This window comes from Mchenga conophoros, linkage group LG12 (assembly GCF_057382185.1).
Source record: "Mchenga conophoros isolate Kocher_MC1m ecotype Shallow Benthic linkage group LG12, M_conophoros_male_GT1.1, whole genome shotgun sequence".
Taxonomy (NCBI): Eukaryota; Metazoa; Chordata; class Actinopteri; order Cichliformes; family Cichlidae; genus Mchenga; species Mchenga conophoros.
In genome coordinates, this window is record NC_140537.1 from 31,887,599 (window position 1) to 31,904,643 (window position 17,045).

Genomic DNA, 17,045 nt, shown 5'->3' on the forward strand with positions numbered 1-17,045 from the left:
AAGTGCTGGGCAGTAAAATTAATTAATTAAGTAATTAACATTTAAATTAAAGGAAAACAATATCAGCTCATCTTGGGCATTTGAGCAGTGGATTCTTGAAGAACAAATACATCTGTTCTAAATACAGGATCTCGTTCCTGGAAATCAACACCAGTAACCCACCAGTACCACGTGCAATAACTATCTACCATAACACTCACAGAATATTATTATTAGTAGTAGTAGTTGTAGTAGTAGTGGAAGAGAGCGTGGAGATGTGAGAAGATGGTACTACAAGATGATAGTAAGACCTGTTATGATGGATGGTTTGGAGACAGTGGACCTACAAATAGCCAGGAGGCAGAGTTAGAGGAGGCAGAGTTGACAATGGGAAGATTTGCAATGGGAATGATCATGGGCTGCCTTAGAAATGACTACACCAAATGGTGTAGTCAATACACTAAGGGTGAGTTTCGAGAGTTTAGAGATGCGTGGTTGGCGGTGGCTTGGACTTTTGCAGAGGAGGGACAATGGATGTTATTATTATAATTATTAATATCTTAAATAATTTCTCAAAGGGTAAAATGCTGTAGAATATATAAGTGAGACCTGTTAATTACATCTGACACTACTTGCCTATTAAACAAGACTTGTACTTTTTTTTTAAAAGTTTCCTTTTATGTTTTTGACTTGCCTGTAGTTTGTTTTGCAAAAAATAAAAATAAAACATAAATAAATAAATAAAATATATGCAGAATTTCCGATGGTCATGAAGGCAGCACCGCTTTTTATTTCCTCTTGAGTGAACGTGGCTCCACCCTCGGCCCGACCCCCTGCGCCATAAAGGGGCGGCGAAAAGGCAATGAGGTAATCGGGGTAAACAGTAAAGATGGCGACGCCTGTGGATGGAGAGGGACAGCCAAGTCTAAATGGGACTATTCCCGACCCCCAAACAAAAAAACTGACAGACCTGCCGACCGAGTTGCTCGAACACATCCTGTGCTTCCCTGTCCTCAAACATGTCGACATTTGTAACGTCTCCTGTTGCTGCAAGCGGCTACACGACGTTTGTCATGGAAGGGGGAAGGTCTGGGGACACCAGTATAAACTCAGGTGCTGTTTTTTTGTGGTACTCTATGCTGGCTTCTGGTGACTTTTTGTGCTGTCTATAGAAATGAATCTGACTCTTTTGTTATTTATGCGTAGTTTAGAGCTATTAATCTCCAAATGTCTGCTCTGAGGTGGGTTCGTTTACTGCGAACTCACAGGCAGCTGTCAGCCGTTGACATTGTGCTGATGCACCAAATTCATCATCACGCCATGCCGGTGGCTTACCTCCTGCAACAACAATGAGGCTTATAATTGTTTACAGCTTTTGCAAGTAGCGATTTATTCTCCATTACACCAAATGAATTCATTCACAATGAATTTGTATGACCTTGAATGTTAGCCTCTGATCTGCAGAAGAGTGAAGCTCTTGGCAAAAGCTAGTTACTGTAAGCCCTCCTCCTGAGTGCCTTGGCTGACAGCTTTGCTCTTTTTTTTAAGCAGAGCAAAAGACACCTCTTCAGCAAAATGATAAACAGTTCTAGAGACTAACATCTAATGCTTGAGGCACCAGGCAGTTAAATAATTCAGAATTTTTATCTGTTTTCCTGTAATAAAATAATTACACTGCCTTTATTAACAGATGGCCAAGACTGCAGAGGTTTTATCGTCAGAATGAGTCTTGTGACTGGCTCAGAGAATACAAAACACGCCATAGAGTTGGGATACAAATACGAAGGACTGTGGAATCGATCTCAAAGAGATTCTTCACAGAAGTTGTGAGTAATCATTTTTATCAGTGTTGGGTTTTTTTTTCATTATCTGTTTTAGTGTTATGTGTGACTTCAATACCTTGTGATAGACTGGCAACACATGGATCAGTAGCAGTTATACATATTTCACTTAAGATGCAACATTTGATCTTACCAACTTAAATGCATGTTTGTGAGAGATTACGTGGGATGCGTCTGAATTTTTTTTATATTTCTTAACACATGCAAACTGTACAGGTTACAAGTCTAGTATTTAGCATGGAAAACACAGATATAATGGTATTTGTTTGGTTTTTCATGCGCACATATTTATGCAAGAAAACCTGAGCTTTCAGTGTTCCAAACTAATCTTGAGGTCTGTAATGCAGCCTTGCGTTGGTCAGGTGCTGGGAGACAGCTTTGCAGAAATTGAGTCACTTGGAATGCCTGAGCACTTCTGTGAAGATGAGCTGCTCTTCATACTCAACTCTGACAAGAGGTGAGAGCAGCATTGTGTTTATACTATAATCTCAGTACTTGAAATTCTTGCTCTGTAGCTGCACACCCACTGACCTCTGTATTAGGTACACATGTTCAGTTGCTCATTAACACAAGTGTCTAACAAGCCAATTACAGAAAATCAATGTATTTAGGCTTGTAATGATGACCTAATGCAGTTCATCAACATCACAATGGGGAAGAACAGTAATTTAAGGGATTTTGAATGCAGCATGGTTGTTAGTGCCATACAGGCTGGTGTTAGTTAGCAGTTTCAGAAAATGCTGAACACCCAACATCTCAACACGAAACTGGGATCCATCCTGTCTTGTATCAGCAGGTAAGGCTGGTGGTTGTAGTGTATTAGTGTGGCTGATATTTTCTTGCACACTTTTATCCCTTTGAACATGACTGTGAGTTCACAGCACTCAAACGGCTTTCACAGTCACCAGATTTCAGTCTGATAGAGCACCTTTGGGATGTAGTGGACATTCAGCCAAATTGGGTGTTGATCATGTTAATCCTCTCTAAGACCTCTGTGATTATGATAGCTTTTGTTTTGTTGCATGCGCTCTCCTTTGATCTACCATCTCTCCATTCTCGACTCAAAATTAGGAAAAGCCTGACCCTGAAGTACTATGCAAAGAAAATCCTTTACTTCCTGAGACAGCAAAACATCCTGAAGAGTCTGAAGAATTTCCTGGAGCAGCCCACAGAGCAGCAGTCAGCTCTAGAAGGTGAGGCATCTGTCCCGATAATACAAAGTTATTATACATTTATGTAGACTTATAAATCTCTATTATTACTGTGTTAATAATTTATAGCTACTAATTTTGCTACTAATTATAACATTATACTGTGCTTAACAAATTATTAGTCATAAAAACAACAACAACTACAAAAAAAACACAAATATTTTAGAAATCTGTCAAAAACCTTTTTTTAAAACTAAAAATTTCTACTCAAATTTCAGCCGGCAAACTTCTGAGTTCTGAGAAGTCAGACATTGATCCATGACAACATTCAACCATTAAAATGTATTTTTCTGTTCAGGAATGCAAGTAAATGCCTGTCATTTGGCATCTTGAGAAAAAATAATGTGAGTTACTATTTTTCTCCCACCTTTTTTTCAAAACAAATAACAGTCACTTCAATCATTTTATTTTGGCATAAAAAGATACAATTTCGATTGACGAGCTTGTGCAAACTGGTGAATTACCCATTACAGAAACCTAGAAAAAACGAGTTTAGGCTACTGTGGTGGTGGTCTAATAAATTTGTTATGCACAATATATTGAAATAACAGTGCATTTAAACTTTCCGCCTTTTCCTTATGTAATTCCTGTGGTTCCTTTTTTTTCCTCCTTAGGTGCTGTACTAGTTGATCAGTATTGTAACCCACTGGCTGATGTTACACTTGACAGCATATCAGCCCAGCTGGATGAAATCACAGAGAAAGTCAAGAAGATGCTGAGGATCAAGAACCCATCTCACCCCAGCCTGCGTATTGCCCAAGGTCAGCTTTTAAGTCTCACAGAACTTGAAAAGAACATTTGCTTTCTTTTCTTTTCCGTTCTTTTCTTGTCTTTTTTCCCCTTTATTATGTTTCTCCAAAGATTTATCATCAGTTGATGCCTAAAGCCTGAAGGCTTGGGCTTTCCATTTCTAGTGCATTCTAAAAAAAGTCAATATGAGCAAATATGTTTGGCGAAGGTGGCACAGCTGCACAAAATCCATAACCTTCACTTTAATGCAAAGTTTGGTTGATGTTTTATTTCTTGTGTGTATTGCAGGTAACTGTTCTGTTGTAGAGGACTTTGAGCTCCAGAGACAGGTCATTTGTGCCCTTAACTCTGTCCTGTATGAGCAGCTTCAATACAAAGGCAATGAGTGTGACTACTACAACCCCCTCAACTCTTATATCCACCAGGTAGACTTTCCAGAAATCCTTTATCTTCAAGGTGTCAAGCTTTTGAATAATTTTTAAATTATTCTTCTTTGTGGAATATTTTCACTTATCTTCTTGGTAATTGTGCAGGTGCTACTACGTCGTACAGGCATTCCCATAAGCCTCTCCGTTCTCTACATGACATTGGCCCAGAGGCTCGGTGTTCAGCTGGAACCCGTCAACTTTCCCAATCACTTCCTGCTGCGCTGGTGCCAGAAACCGACAGGGTACAGCTTTCATTTAAAAAAAAAAAATTCAGATCCAGTTACTGACTGAAATTTAAGCTGTCATGCATGAAGTTTATGGAAGGGAAAGCATGGAGGAGAGGAATAAATAATCAAGATCAAAGCATCCATTTTCAGGGTTTATGCACACATAAATCAGTAAATCAACACCCATCAGCATTCATCAGCATCAGCTTTAGGAAGTGGGAGTTTACAGTTTGTGATGTTCATTTATTTTTTTATCTTTCATTTGATTTAAGCTACCACAGACAGTCATTTGCCATTGATTTCCCTTGCTGAGGTTACCTGTAATAGACACAAATGATAAACGGCGATGGCTGCATAGCAGAGGTATGAAATCCAGCTACAGTAGTTAGAACAACCATTCCTAATGGGAGTTTGGAGTATGTTAAATGTATGCCAGTGTGTTTTAACAGACACATAGGAACATGTGTAAACACATTTCTGCACCTTACTCAGAGATAAGGACAAACAATTTTTTTAAACTTCCTTTAACATTCTTAAAACTCCTAAGCTAATTATCATTTATGTTTTATAAAATTATACAAAGCTAAAGCTGGTGGCAAAGTGTGTGTTTAATGTGAAATGTGTATTTCTATGACATTAATGGAATTTCTTTTTCCTGCAGGACTGAGGATATCTATGACTTTGTCTACATTGATGCCTTTGGAAAAGGCAAGCAGCTGACAGCAAAGGAGTGCGAGTACCTCATCGGCCACCAGGTTACAGCAGATTACTACAGTGCCATAAGCACCACAGAGGTGCTGCTTAGGATGGTGGGAAACCTGCTTAACATCGGCAAGAGAGGGTAAGGGAAATTGAACACCTGACTCTACAATCGCTACAATCGCTTAGAGATAAATGGAGGGCGGATCAGTGGATGATAAAACAAAGAGGCTAATCAAGAATGTTGCTCTAAATTCCTGCTTATCTTTTTGTTTTATGATCTGACAAAATAATTATGGCATTAAACGGTCTCAAAGCAAAATAAATGATTAAAATGGATTTGATGTCTGTCAGATGAATAAATTAATAGCATCTTCTCTTTACTATTTTATTTCTATTTTTTTTTTTCTTTTTTTTCCCCCCCCTTGTCAGTGAGGGCAATGAAAAATCCTACCAGCTACTCCGAGACTCTCTGGACCTCTACCTCACAATCAACCCAGATAATGTGCAGTATTTGCTGCTGCAGGCACGCCTCTACTTCCACCTGGGAATCTGGCCAGAAAAGGTCAGAATAGCCAACTATGTGTTAAAAATAAGTCTTGATTTTTAGACTACTGAAAGTAGTTTTTGTAGTGTTACTATACTGGAATTGTTTTCCTCATTCTCTACCTAAATTAAGTGTTAAATATTATAAAAAAAACAATTAACATTGTACTGCTCTTGCACAATAGTTTAATATGTAACATAATGTGCAGCTGCATAGGACAGCTATTCTCAGAGGTCATATATCTGACATAAACACATTGTGGATTGACTTTTATCCTTTTCCCAGGTGCTTGACATCCTGCAGCATATTCAGGCACTGGATCCCTCCCAGCACGGAGCGGTGGGTTACTTGGTGCAACATACGCTGGAGCACATCCAGCACAAGAAACACCCTGTGACACCCGAGGTGAAGAGGCGTAGTGCTCCAGAACACCTGGAAGTCCAGTATTCAGTCGGCCTTATTATGAAACACAAGCGGTAGGTCACACCGTAATGTCATTCGCCATGCATCATACATGACAAAACCTAAAATCCTTTCTGATCTTTCTCTCTGATCATACCCTGTATATTTGATCACCTGAGCATTTTGGCTCTTTTCCACCTGTTTTATCAGCTCTGGGTATAACTGTGTGATCTATGGATGGGACCCTAAATGTACAATGAGTCCAGAGTGGATCTCCACCATGAGGGTCCATCAGCTGTCCAATGGGGCTAATCAGCCTTTCTACAATGTACTCGTGCAGGATGGGACTTGCCGCTATGCAGCACAAGGTATGAATCATATACAATAGTGTGGTGATGGTAACTATTAACATCCCCTGTGTACAGGTTGTGTGATTGAAAACAAAAATGTGTAAATAATGTATATACTTGGTAAATTCCTTCACCTTCAAGGTGGCATATAGCTGTTTGTTTGGTTTTGTTGGCACTTGTAATACACATTAATGGACAGAGTCTGATCAGTGCTCTACGTATGGCTTATTTACTGAGTAAAAAACACACAACAGTGGCAGTACAGATTGAAAGTTTGTAGTTTTACTAACTTGGGGTATGTGGGTCTGCTCTGACTTTGAGTGGGAATTCCAGGTTAAAGGGGCATTCCACAAAAACAATCAGACTGGGAACGCTGAATTTCCAACTTTAGACTTGTTTAAGAATGCAGCATTAGCCAGTCTCTCTGTACTGCTCTGGTGCTTATTCCACTTTCCAGAAATGAACAGGACTTTAAGCTGTGATGTGAAAATAAATTTAATTTGAAATTATCTTGATGAACTTAATTTTTCATTACACAATTTTGACATATTATTTTGTAATTGTCCTCTGTGCAGCGCCACAGTGGATTTTAAAATCAATCAATCAGATGTGATTCGTGTCACCCTTTCAGCTTCAATTTATAAGGTTTAACAAGTATTGCATTATTTTAAATACCCATTTTTTTTGTACATAGATGCCCATTTTCAGAGGCTCAAAAGTAATTACTCCATTTACTAACATTCAGTTTCATGGCCAGACAAGGTCAGTTCCCCCAATATTGCATAAGAAATTCAGCAGATAAAGGATTTGGGGCTAATTTTAAGTGTTAAACTTGCATTTGTTAGCTGTTCACTGGCACTCTGAAGAGGCCGATAAGGATGTAGAGGCTATCGTTGGGCTAAAAGGACAGATTACACCGTGCCAGAGAACCTCTAGAGCAGGCTGCAAAGTTCTGGGAAAAAATGGATACAATGTTGATGACGTTCTTTGGACAGATGAAACCAAGATGAATTTATACCAGAATGATGGGAAGGGAAAAGCATGGAGAGGGGAAAAGAACAGCTCATGATCCAAAGCATACCACATCAGTTGTCAAACATGTATGGCTGCCAGTAAAAATGTGTCACTAGTATTTATTGAATACTGACAGCTGTGGTTTACAGAGGTAAAATTACAAAAACATAAGTCCTTGTTCAAATACTTATGGACATGTCACATATACTCAGTCCCACCTGAAGTATGTTTTTCCTTTGTTCTCCAGAGAACCTGGAGCCTCACTCAGCCCCCCTGGAGATTGGCCACCCAGAGGTGGGTCGCTACTTCTCCGAGTTTGCTGACACCTACTATGTTGCCAATGAAGAACTGCAGACACGATACCCAGAGGACATGGATGAAACCTTGTGTACAGTCCGGGAGTTCTATCACAGACTGACACCCAGTGCTGGGAACCAAGAAGAAGCTCCTACCACAGACCAAAACAACCAACAAGCCATGTCTATGTAGCAAGCAGCGCTGTCTAGCACTCTGCCAACCCAGGCTAACCGCTTACAGGTCACAATTAACTTAGCTGGTGCTTTGTTGTCAAAACCAGAGGGGTATACTATGAAGGAAATTCAAGAAAGCCAGGCTTTTGTTGCCTTAGCTGGCGTAACAGACCCTAAAAACCCAGTTGGAGATGATCGGTACCATGACGGTAGTTGTCAGCGTTCTCTATTAAGCTTTCTGCTTCAAACTCTGTGTGTGCTCACATAAAAGAGGGGAGTTTCACATGACATGCAACTCTTCTTGCATATAAAATGACCCATATGAGTGCTACCCTTTCCATTCAGAGCCATTATATGATGATGATTATAAAAGGTGATTAAAATCTATAAGGAAATTTGAAAAATATAACAGTAAAATGCAATACTGTTTACTCACCAGATCAAAGTGAAATCAATGTGACTGAATAGGTATAAAAAAAGTATAAAAGTATAAAAGAAATTATACATTTTCAGTATCACCAAATTAATACATTCACCTTCCTGTGACAATGCAAAGAACCTTTATTCAGTCACTTTAGCAATGTGTGAAAACCTGGCGCTTCCAGATGATTTTCAAACTAAAAACCAGAACATAACCAGCTCCTGACCAGGTTACGAGAACACTACAAGTTACCATGGTGATTTAGCCAGTTAAGACGACCACTTTCATGACACAGAATACTTTATGTGGAAGTAGCTTGCTAAGCCATTGAAATTACTTCGTAGTAGACCCCTCTAGCCGTGTGGAACAGAGAGTTTTTGCTTTGATACATCTGTCCTAATACCCGTGTATTTGTTGTAAAATCAAGGTTCAAATTGTCAGACAATGATGTATGATACTCATTTAGCAGGGATGTATTTTTCACAACCCAAATACCTTCAGAGAGCCAAGTTGGAAAATTAATCAAAACCAGAATAATTTAACTTTAGAAACCACTAGATTTAAAGTAAACAATTAAGCGGACAAGTAAATATCAGAATGAGTGTCCACGTGCTGCAAATCCCCATTGTCTAAAACCAAGGAATGCTCTTTTACCCACAACTCCACGCATCCAGCACCAGTCTTAAAACCATTTACCCTAAATCCCCAGTACATTGACACCCAGACGACTAACTTTGTAAATTGACTTTTGCTTTTATTTCTCCGTATTTTAATGGTGACACTCACTTATGAAGGTCTAACTTTCACATTTCTAGTATTTTTTTTCCTGTATATTTACAAGTGAAATAAGTAGGATGCCATGGCTCATCAGTCTTTAATGAAAAAAACAAAAATAAGTGGAACCAATAAGGACACCAACTACTTGAAGCCGAAATGACTGAGTTTTGAGGAGACAAAAAGAATAAAGCGTTCCAGGTTGTAATACTTACTTTCTGACTCATTTCTCTCGCTTAGTGTATTCATTGTTTTCTAGTTCACGACACATCACTAACTACATCTGCGCTAATGAGAAACATGAAGCAGCAGGTGGTTTATCCGCACACTGTGTGGATTTAGGACCTTGAGGACGCCAGACGTTCCCAGGACGCCAGAAGCAAACTACACTTCTAGTGTCTTGCAGAGGGAAGCGGGTTAATATTGCAACACTACAGAAAAGTTCAAACAAAGTATGCGCTCTGACGGAGCGGTGAAGCAGCAAGAATGGGAGCTTCGCAGACGCGCCCCGAGCACAACTACGACGATCTGACTGACAAAAGTGGATGTAAGTAGGAAGATTCTCGTTTGATGCCGTGCACCGTGCTGTTTGAGTTAAGTGCTTCACTTGCATCGTGGAAAGGCTGGTAGCTGTGATACGCGTCGTCGAGGAAACGAAGGGAGACTAGTGATTAACAATTAGTTGATAGCCGTGCCGACCTGTTTTTCTAGTGTGCTGGCTGATATTAAAACCGCTTATCTTAAAGAGGTCTAAATGGTACTTAGCAAAAGTAGGTCAATTTCGGTTTAAGGCGGAAAGAGCAATAACCGCATTTTGTTCCAATGTTTTTCAAACGCCTAGCTATTTTTAAATTAAAAACCTAATCTCAACGGGAAGAAGAGAGGTTGATTGCTTACACGGAGTAGCTGTCAAAGAAATGAGAAGGTCCCATAACTTTGTGTAAATGGGCTCGACATGTGACACATGGTGTGACAGGTGTAATATTTACGTACTTAATATGCAAAAGAGGATCTTTAAAACGATCTAATAGCGATAGTTATGACTAACAGACGCAAGTTTAAAATCAGGTCTACTGTTCAGTGCGATTGTATACATTGTTGGCGCATTGAGGCACTCAACACTTTACCGTCTGTATGTGGAAGAGTGAAATAAACAAGTTAAAACACTAGTAAGTAGAGTTTTGTTTTTTCGTCTTCTTTTTAAAAGGCGAGTCTCCAAGTAGCGGCATGCCAGTCTGATAAACGGGGATTAGATTTGAATCAACTTTATGGCTTTTGTATGTTTGAGACTTTGAACTATTTTATTGCCTTCATTTCTTCAAGGTGCGTCTCTCTCTGGGCTCAGCTGGAGAGCTTTCTGGACTTGAGTTCTGCGCAGTTTGATGAATTGATATGTTTCATTGCACCCACAAGTGTGTGTGCTTTTTGTTGAGCACAATACTACAGATTCTTCTGTTGTTGTTGTTGCCCCCCCCCCCCCCCTTTGGCTTTGGCTAATTGGTCCATGAAGTTGAGTGTTTGTTGCACCACCAACAATGACTAACAAACTGGTTTGTAGAAAAGCATTAATTTACATGCTCTTGGGAAACGGGGGAAAGGTCACAATAAACAGGGGTGTTGTCCACAATGATTATAAATTCCAAACTAGTTTGATAAGGCACCAGGTAGAACTAGAAAATCATGCTTAAGGCTTCTGGTATGTGTTTGTAGACCTAAAAAAATGAGTGCTGATTTAAGTAACCATGTGAAATTGCATAAAGGTGTTCAGTTTGTTTGCACTGCCATTAGACTGATAGCAAAGCAGCACCCATATAATTTGATTAAAAACAAACAAAGTTAAGTGAATGTATAATTATAAGCATTACTGTAAAAATCTTCACAAATACATTCACATTGTTGATGTGTGCTTCTTTACAGTTTCACAGGAGCAGATCAAAAATCTTTACCAGAGATTCCAGCAGCTGAGTGGAAATCATGAAAAAATAAGGTAACGTGTCTTGTTACATGGGGGTCAGCTCGCAAGTGGTTTTAATGGAAACACCTGGGCTTTCTTTGGCTGATATAGTAGTATGGCAGTTGCAGAGTGGCAGTTCAGACTCACAATGGAGACGTTGCAGTTGCTGCTAAAAGATGAAATACTGTATGGTCAGGCTGAGGAACTGTGAGGATTTCTGGCTTTTCCAGCACAGACAAAAACAAGTAATGTAATGGTAATACAGACACACACCAAAAGAGAGACATTAGGCAAATATAACATGCAGATAATGATGCATTAGTAATACAGAGCAAACACTTACTGTGCAAACACACCACTTCATATATAGACATGCCACATGATCACAGTGGCCGGGTTTTGGTTCCTTATTTTGAAAAAGAAAGGGGGAACAAATGTTTGTTCTGGTAGGTTGGACAGATAGCACTATTCACACTCATTACCACCCTCTAATGTTATTTAAATTTGTCCAAAAAAAAAAAAAACCCCAATCTGACTGTGTAGTAGACTGGAGTATAGTGAACAACAGGTGCCTTGAGTTGACAGGTTGCGATTTGGTACCACATGAATAAAACTGAATTAAACCTTATCCTGTCCCACTGCAGCCGAGATGACCTGGAGCGCATACCGGCCCTGAACAACAACCCAATCAGAAAGCAAATTATTACTGCATTCTTTGATAAAAGGTGAGTACAATCAAATGACACCATATTCTCTCTGTTACCTGTATGGTTAATGTCAAGATGACTGAACTCTTTAATCAGAATCAGTTGTTTACTGTCGACTTCTGTGTGTTTTGGCTGATGAAAACAATAGGCTGAAGAGAACCTAATATGTGGAAGTAACTGTTATTGTTGGGTTCAGTCTTCAGCTAAAAGAACATCCATACACTTTGTGAACACACATTATCCACCTGTTCACATGAAGCAGCAGCTTTGAAAATGAGGGTTTTGTTGCTATTACAAGACAGTTGTTGGCATTTTTAATCACTGTGTCATGCTTTGGAGGGTGGAAAGCAGCAGAACAAACCACAATGAACTGCATAATAAACAAGCTGTCTGTGAATGCATGTGGCTTCTGCTCACAAGCAAACAGCTCTTGTGACAAACTGAATAAGGAAAAAAATGTTTTATTTTCCCACAATATGGAGATATTTTCATCCATTGTATCAAAATGAATAGTTTAGGATTATCATTATTTATAGTTATTCTTTTTTTTTAACCAGAAAAGGCAGGAAAATGCAGAAATTGCATTGGTTAAAACAAGCCTATACATTGGTTTGTTTTGATTGTGATACAGGAACCAGCATCAGAATGATGTTGGCTCCCTTGACGAGATTGGCTTTGAGCAGTTCCTCATGGTCATGTCCCACTTCCGCCCTGTGAATTCAACAGCGACAGAAGAAGAGAAGGTGACTGTAAGAAAACAAAAGCTTCGCTGTAAGTATCGAGGTGGTTTTGTTTTTTTTGTTTTTTTCCCCCCCACTGCTGTCTTCACTTCTCTTTGTGTGTATCTCAAGTTTAAATTTTTTAAAAAAGTGTGCCGTGCTTCTGGATAAGACTGTGTGGTGATGCTTACACATAAATGACAACTGAATTCTTCACTGCTTGTCCAGTACTATATTGAGAGCCACAAAGGTATTTATGACCAGACTGGGAATGTTGCCCAGGACAGCCACACAATGTCAAATGTCACAAGTATAAAGGTATGATTCGTCCTATTATAGAAGAGTGAGACACATGAGATTCAAATAAATGCTGACGTGAAATCTGTGGGAGAGCCTTGGACCCAAAACATGGTTGAAGTACAGTTTAAAGGGAAAGAAGGCTTTTTAAAACCAGTTTTTTGTTTGTTTGTTTTTTTTTGGGGGGGGGGGGTGTTTTTGAATCCTTCTAAGCAGTTGTTGTCAGATTTGAATAATGAGTCTACGCATGTAGTTATGCCCCTGTAACCACTCAAATTTGTGTGTGTGTGTGTGTGTGTGTGTGTGTGTGTGTGTATTGAAATAAATTTTGGATAAATATAGTATCTTATCTCTATAGGAATAGATAATAATTGGTCAGAGTGTTCCAGTAGGCACTACAGTCTACATTTGTGATTTCTCTTTATTTTGGACTCACTTTCTTTTTAAGCTACTTGTTGTATAGTGGGACAAATGCATATAACACAATGTTAGATGATAAGGAATATTTAACATTTGCAAGTGACAGCAAATTGTGGGTTAGCTGAGTAATTTGTGAGCACAAGTGTGTCTGTAAATGAATTGAGTCATTCCTCAACCTGCAAAATTATCTTTAGCAGTACCGGATTCTAGTGCTTGGTTCTTAGTTTTGCACGGGGGCAAGGAAGCATGACACAGTATGATACCAGAAGAGCTCAAAATGACAGATGCATGATAGGATCCAGGTAGTTGGCCTTCTTGTTCGATCCATGGGTCAAAACCTGAAGCTACAATAGCAGATGTGACTCATGGTTCATACAGGCAATTATTAATTTCTTTTAACTGCCCTAATTTGGTGTGGTCCTGGCATATTCTTTCTGTGTTTCATCATACCTGATGAATGAATGTTTACAGTGTATATTGTGTAAGACTTCTTTGAAGTCTTACAAAAATATGCCCATAAAACTTGACCTTAAAGCTAATTTGTCTCCTGGCTAAATGTCTAATTTGATAAAACATGAACAAATGTAATTTGAAAAGTTTTTTTTTACTATTCTTGGCAGTTTTATTCCTCTTTAAATTCTAAAGAGAAGAAATGGCATACCACAAACATTTTTAATGTTAACACAACCATGACGAGCAGGAAGGGAGGGATGAATAGAAAGGTAATATAAGTTTCAGTCTCTGACAACCTTAAACTATGGAGGCGTGCAAGTGACTAATGTGACCTCTTGTGTACTCTTGGAACTCCTTTTAAGAATAAATGACATTTAGAATAACAAGAAGAAGGAAAAACAGTTTGCTCTCCAACAGTCAGTTACTTGACATAAAAAGAAAGGAATGCTTTCTGTGTTGTCACCTGTTGTTTCTGAATATTTACTTCCCATGTTTTATTTATTTAAACTTTGGGCAACTTTTAAGTTAGCATAGCCTTCCTACTGTCACACTGATACATTTGTAAAACGGAGACAATGCGACATTAAATCTCAGATCAGCTAAATAGTCAAAATGTCTGGTTATTAGCAGAGAGTAGTTTATGGCTGTTACTAGTAAATTTGTTATGGGGCTACAGTAAATAGTTATAGTACTGTTATTCCAGTATCTTCTTAAGCATACGTCTAATTGCTTCTTCCTCAACTTTCTCTGTGAAATCCTGTGACTTGATGAAAATCTGATAAACCATTTTTCCTTTGTTTGTGTGTTTTATAGTCCTGTTCAACATGCACGACACAGACAATGATGGCATTATTACTCTGGATGAGTACAGGACGGTAAGAGAAATTAACCATGCACACACTAGCATACACAATAGCTGCTGATAAGAAGCCTTAAGTAAAAATTCCAACACAGGAACATTTAAATGGAGGACATAACAAACTTAATTATTGTAAATATTAAAGTCACTTTAATTACTTTAATATAGCTCAAATTATTTATAGAGCATTTTAAAAAATGACATTCATCACAGGCGAAAACAATGTTACACAAACCTTTTTATTACAGTGCTGTAATGTTCAAAGTTCACCTGTGGGTTCAAAATAAGACGGGTAAAGAATAATACTCTATTTAATCAACAATTACATTATCTGTCCTGTCAGTTATGTTGACTGATTTTGTGAACAGTCGACTATTGTGTCACTTTGAATTGTGGGACAGCATTATCTATTTTCCTATTATAAAGGATGAAGTAATCAAGGGAGATTGTAAGTGAAGCACATTTCTTAATGGTTTATTAATTTAACTAGTGCTTACTATGGCTATGATGTAGCTCCTTGCGTGTAAGAAAATCTGAAGGGCTGGCTTTCACCAGAACTTACAAATGCATTTTTCCTCAGCAGTCCTGATATAGTACGCAAGTGCCCTTGAGGAACTTTTTTTTTAATTATTTGTGTTGACATTTTTTTTTTCTTCAGGGATTAAGATAACCAGACTAGGTCATATACTCTACTGAAACCCAACTGGCCCTTGTTTTAAACACTAGGCAGCATTATAAAACAATGCCACCTGCACATAACGTGTATGTACTTTAAGTATTTTGTATTAAAAGGCTGGACTGTGGAAATGTTGATGACTAAATGTACATCTCAGGTTTAAAAACAGAAATCTCCTTGAAATTATATTTAAGACGACTCATCAGCTAATGTTGCAAAAGATTTAAAATGCCTTGCACTGAAAGACTGACTGAACCAGTCTGTACACACCCACATGGCCCTCAAACAGCATTATCAGCCAAAGCACATAAAGACATATAACATACAGTACTCTTCAGCCATCTTCACCGTTAATTTTCGTGTGAAAATAACATGGTAGGCACCTGCTGTGACACATACGCGATTAACTGCAAACCAACTGCAGAACAAGTTAGAGTTTAATAGCTCAAAAGACTGTTCATACTTGCAAGAATTAACCCAGATGTTAAGTTGGGTTAAAGCAAGATTTACAGATAATGTTTTATCACAAAGACTGTTAATATAAATCCAAGTGGATTTTTGGGCACTTAATCGAAGCAAGCTGATTGGCTGCGAATACCATTCTTAAAATATAACAGCTGAATTTCTTACCTCTCGCTGTATTTGGAAATCATCGTGTGGAGTCGACTTTTAATATTCTGTTCACATCCAAGGTGGTAGAGGAGCTGCTGTCTCAAAGCGGAGCCATTGAGACCGAGGTTGCCAGGTCGATAGCAGATGCTGCCATGCTGGAGGTGGCAAGCACAAATGTGCCCCACATGGTAAGAGAACTCACCAAAGCTGAAATGTTACAAGAAATTTGCACATGTGCAGCGAAGTAACACAGTCACTGGTCTCATTCCAGGCCCCGGATGATTTCTATGAAGGAATCACATTTGAGCATTTTGAACAGGTTTGCACTTACCTTATATATGCAGATATATCTATATATTAGATTTAGATGGATAAATATATTTTCAATGTAAGAAAAACATTTTGTTTTCTGCCCACAGATTTTAAAAGGCATTGAAATGGAGTCCAGGATGTCCATTCGCTTTTTGGACATGAACACCGCAACAATGCGTTGTGGGAAATTAAGCTCTTGATTGGGTTGTTGTAAGGAAATATTTATGTTGCTGCTGTTTTAGCACAGTGTCACCAGTCGTAAAAAGGAATGAAGCCAGCCACTTCTGATATAAATAAATATATAAAGACAAACAAATATATTTCTGAACAGGAAAAAATGCTAAATAAATGTAACACACTGCTGTAAGTTCATTTTCATGCCAGTTTTAAAGACTGCATGTCACTTGTGCCTTTCTAGAGTTCTTCAGTTAAGCTTTAAGAATTCAGTTTTTATGTTTTATTATCTGAAAAATAGCTAGTATGAACGAATGCAGTGAGGTTTACATTTAGGCTTTGGTCACAACACACACCAGTCTCTCAGCACTACAACTATTCTACAAGCTCCACTGCAGCCAGCAGGTAATGTGAGGGTTTCTTTATACTAGAGAGAATCTTCACTTTAGCTTAACTCAGTGGCTACTCTGGCATTCATGGGTCAACTGTTATGGCATCCAAAGTGAGACGCTGCAGGCACACACCATTTCCTCTGTAGCTCCAGAATAGCTCTTTTTGCTGTGTTCCTCTGTTTAACCAACCACTACTGATGTACTGTAGAAAAATGCACTATTTTTGATTACTGGTATATGGGAGAGTGTACTTTCTCTAAGGTGAAATCTGACATCCCTCTCAATTAATTCTATTAATAAACAAAATAAATGTGAAGAAAAATGCTTGTGTACATTTCTTTTGTTTTAATAGGAAAA

The 17,045-nt window shown here is 38.5% G+C and overlaps 2 protein-coding genes across 2 annotated transcripts; both read left to right on the forward strand.

Moving 5' to 3' along the window:
• The first annotated feature begins 766 nt into the window (after nt 1-766).
• fbxo21 (F-box protein 21) lies at nt 767-9,327 on the forward strand. Its single transcript, XM_085295278.1, has 12 exons — nt 767-1,092; nt 1,670-1,805; nt 2,168-2,277; nt 2,892-3,013; nt 3,646-3,792; nt 4,070-4,206; nt 4,315-4,451; nt 5,098-5,277; nt 5,568-5,700; nt 5,968-6,158; nt 6,295-6,452; nt 7,696-9,327. Exons 1-12 carry the CDS (start codon nt 869-871, stop codon nt 7,935-7,937), a joined length of 1,917 nt encoding a protein of 638 aa, XP_085151404.1. The 5' UTR covers nt 767-868; the 3' UTR covers nt 7,938-9,327.
• A 130-nt stretch (nt 9,328-9,457) lies between these two features.
• Nucleotides 9,458-17,010, forward strand: tesca (tescalcin a). The gene is made up of 8 exons (XM_085295279.1): nt 9,458-9,660; nt 11,031-11,100; nt 11,712-11,792; nt 12,406-12,545; nt 14,477-14,538; nt 15,891-15,998; nt 16,082-16,129; nt 16,230-17,010. Exons 1-8 carry the CDS (start codon nt 9,600-9,602, stop codon nt 16,320-16,322), a joined length of 663 nt encoding a protein of 220 aa, XP_085151405.1. The 5' UTR covers nt 9,458-9,599; the 3' UTR covers nt 16,323-17,010.
• The last annotated feature ends 35 nt before the right edge of the window (nt 17,011-17,045 follow it).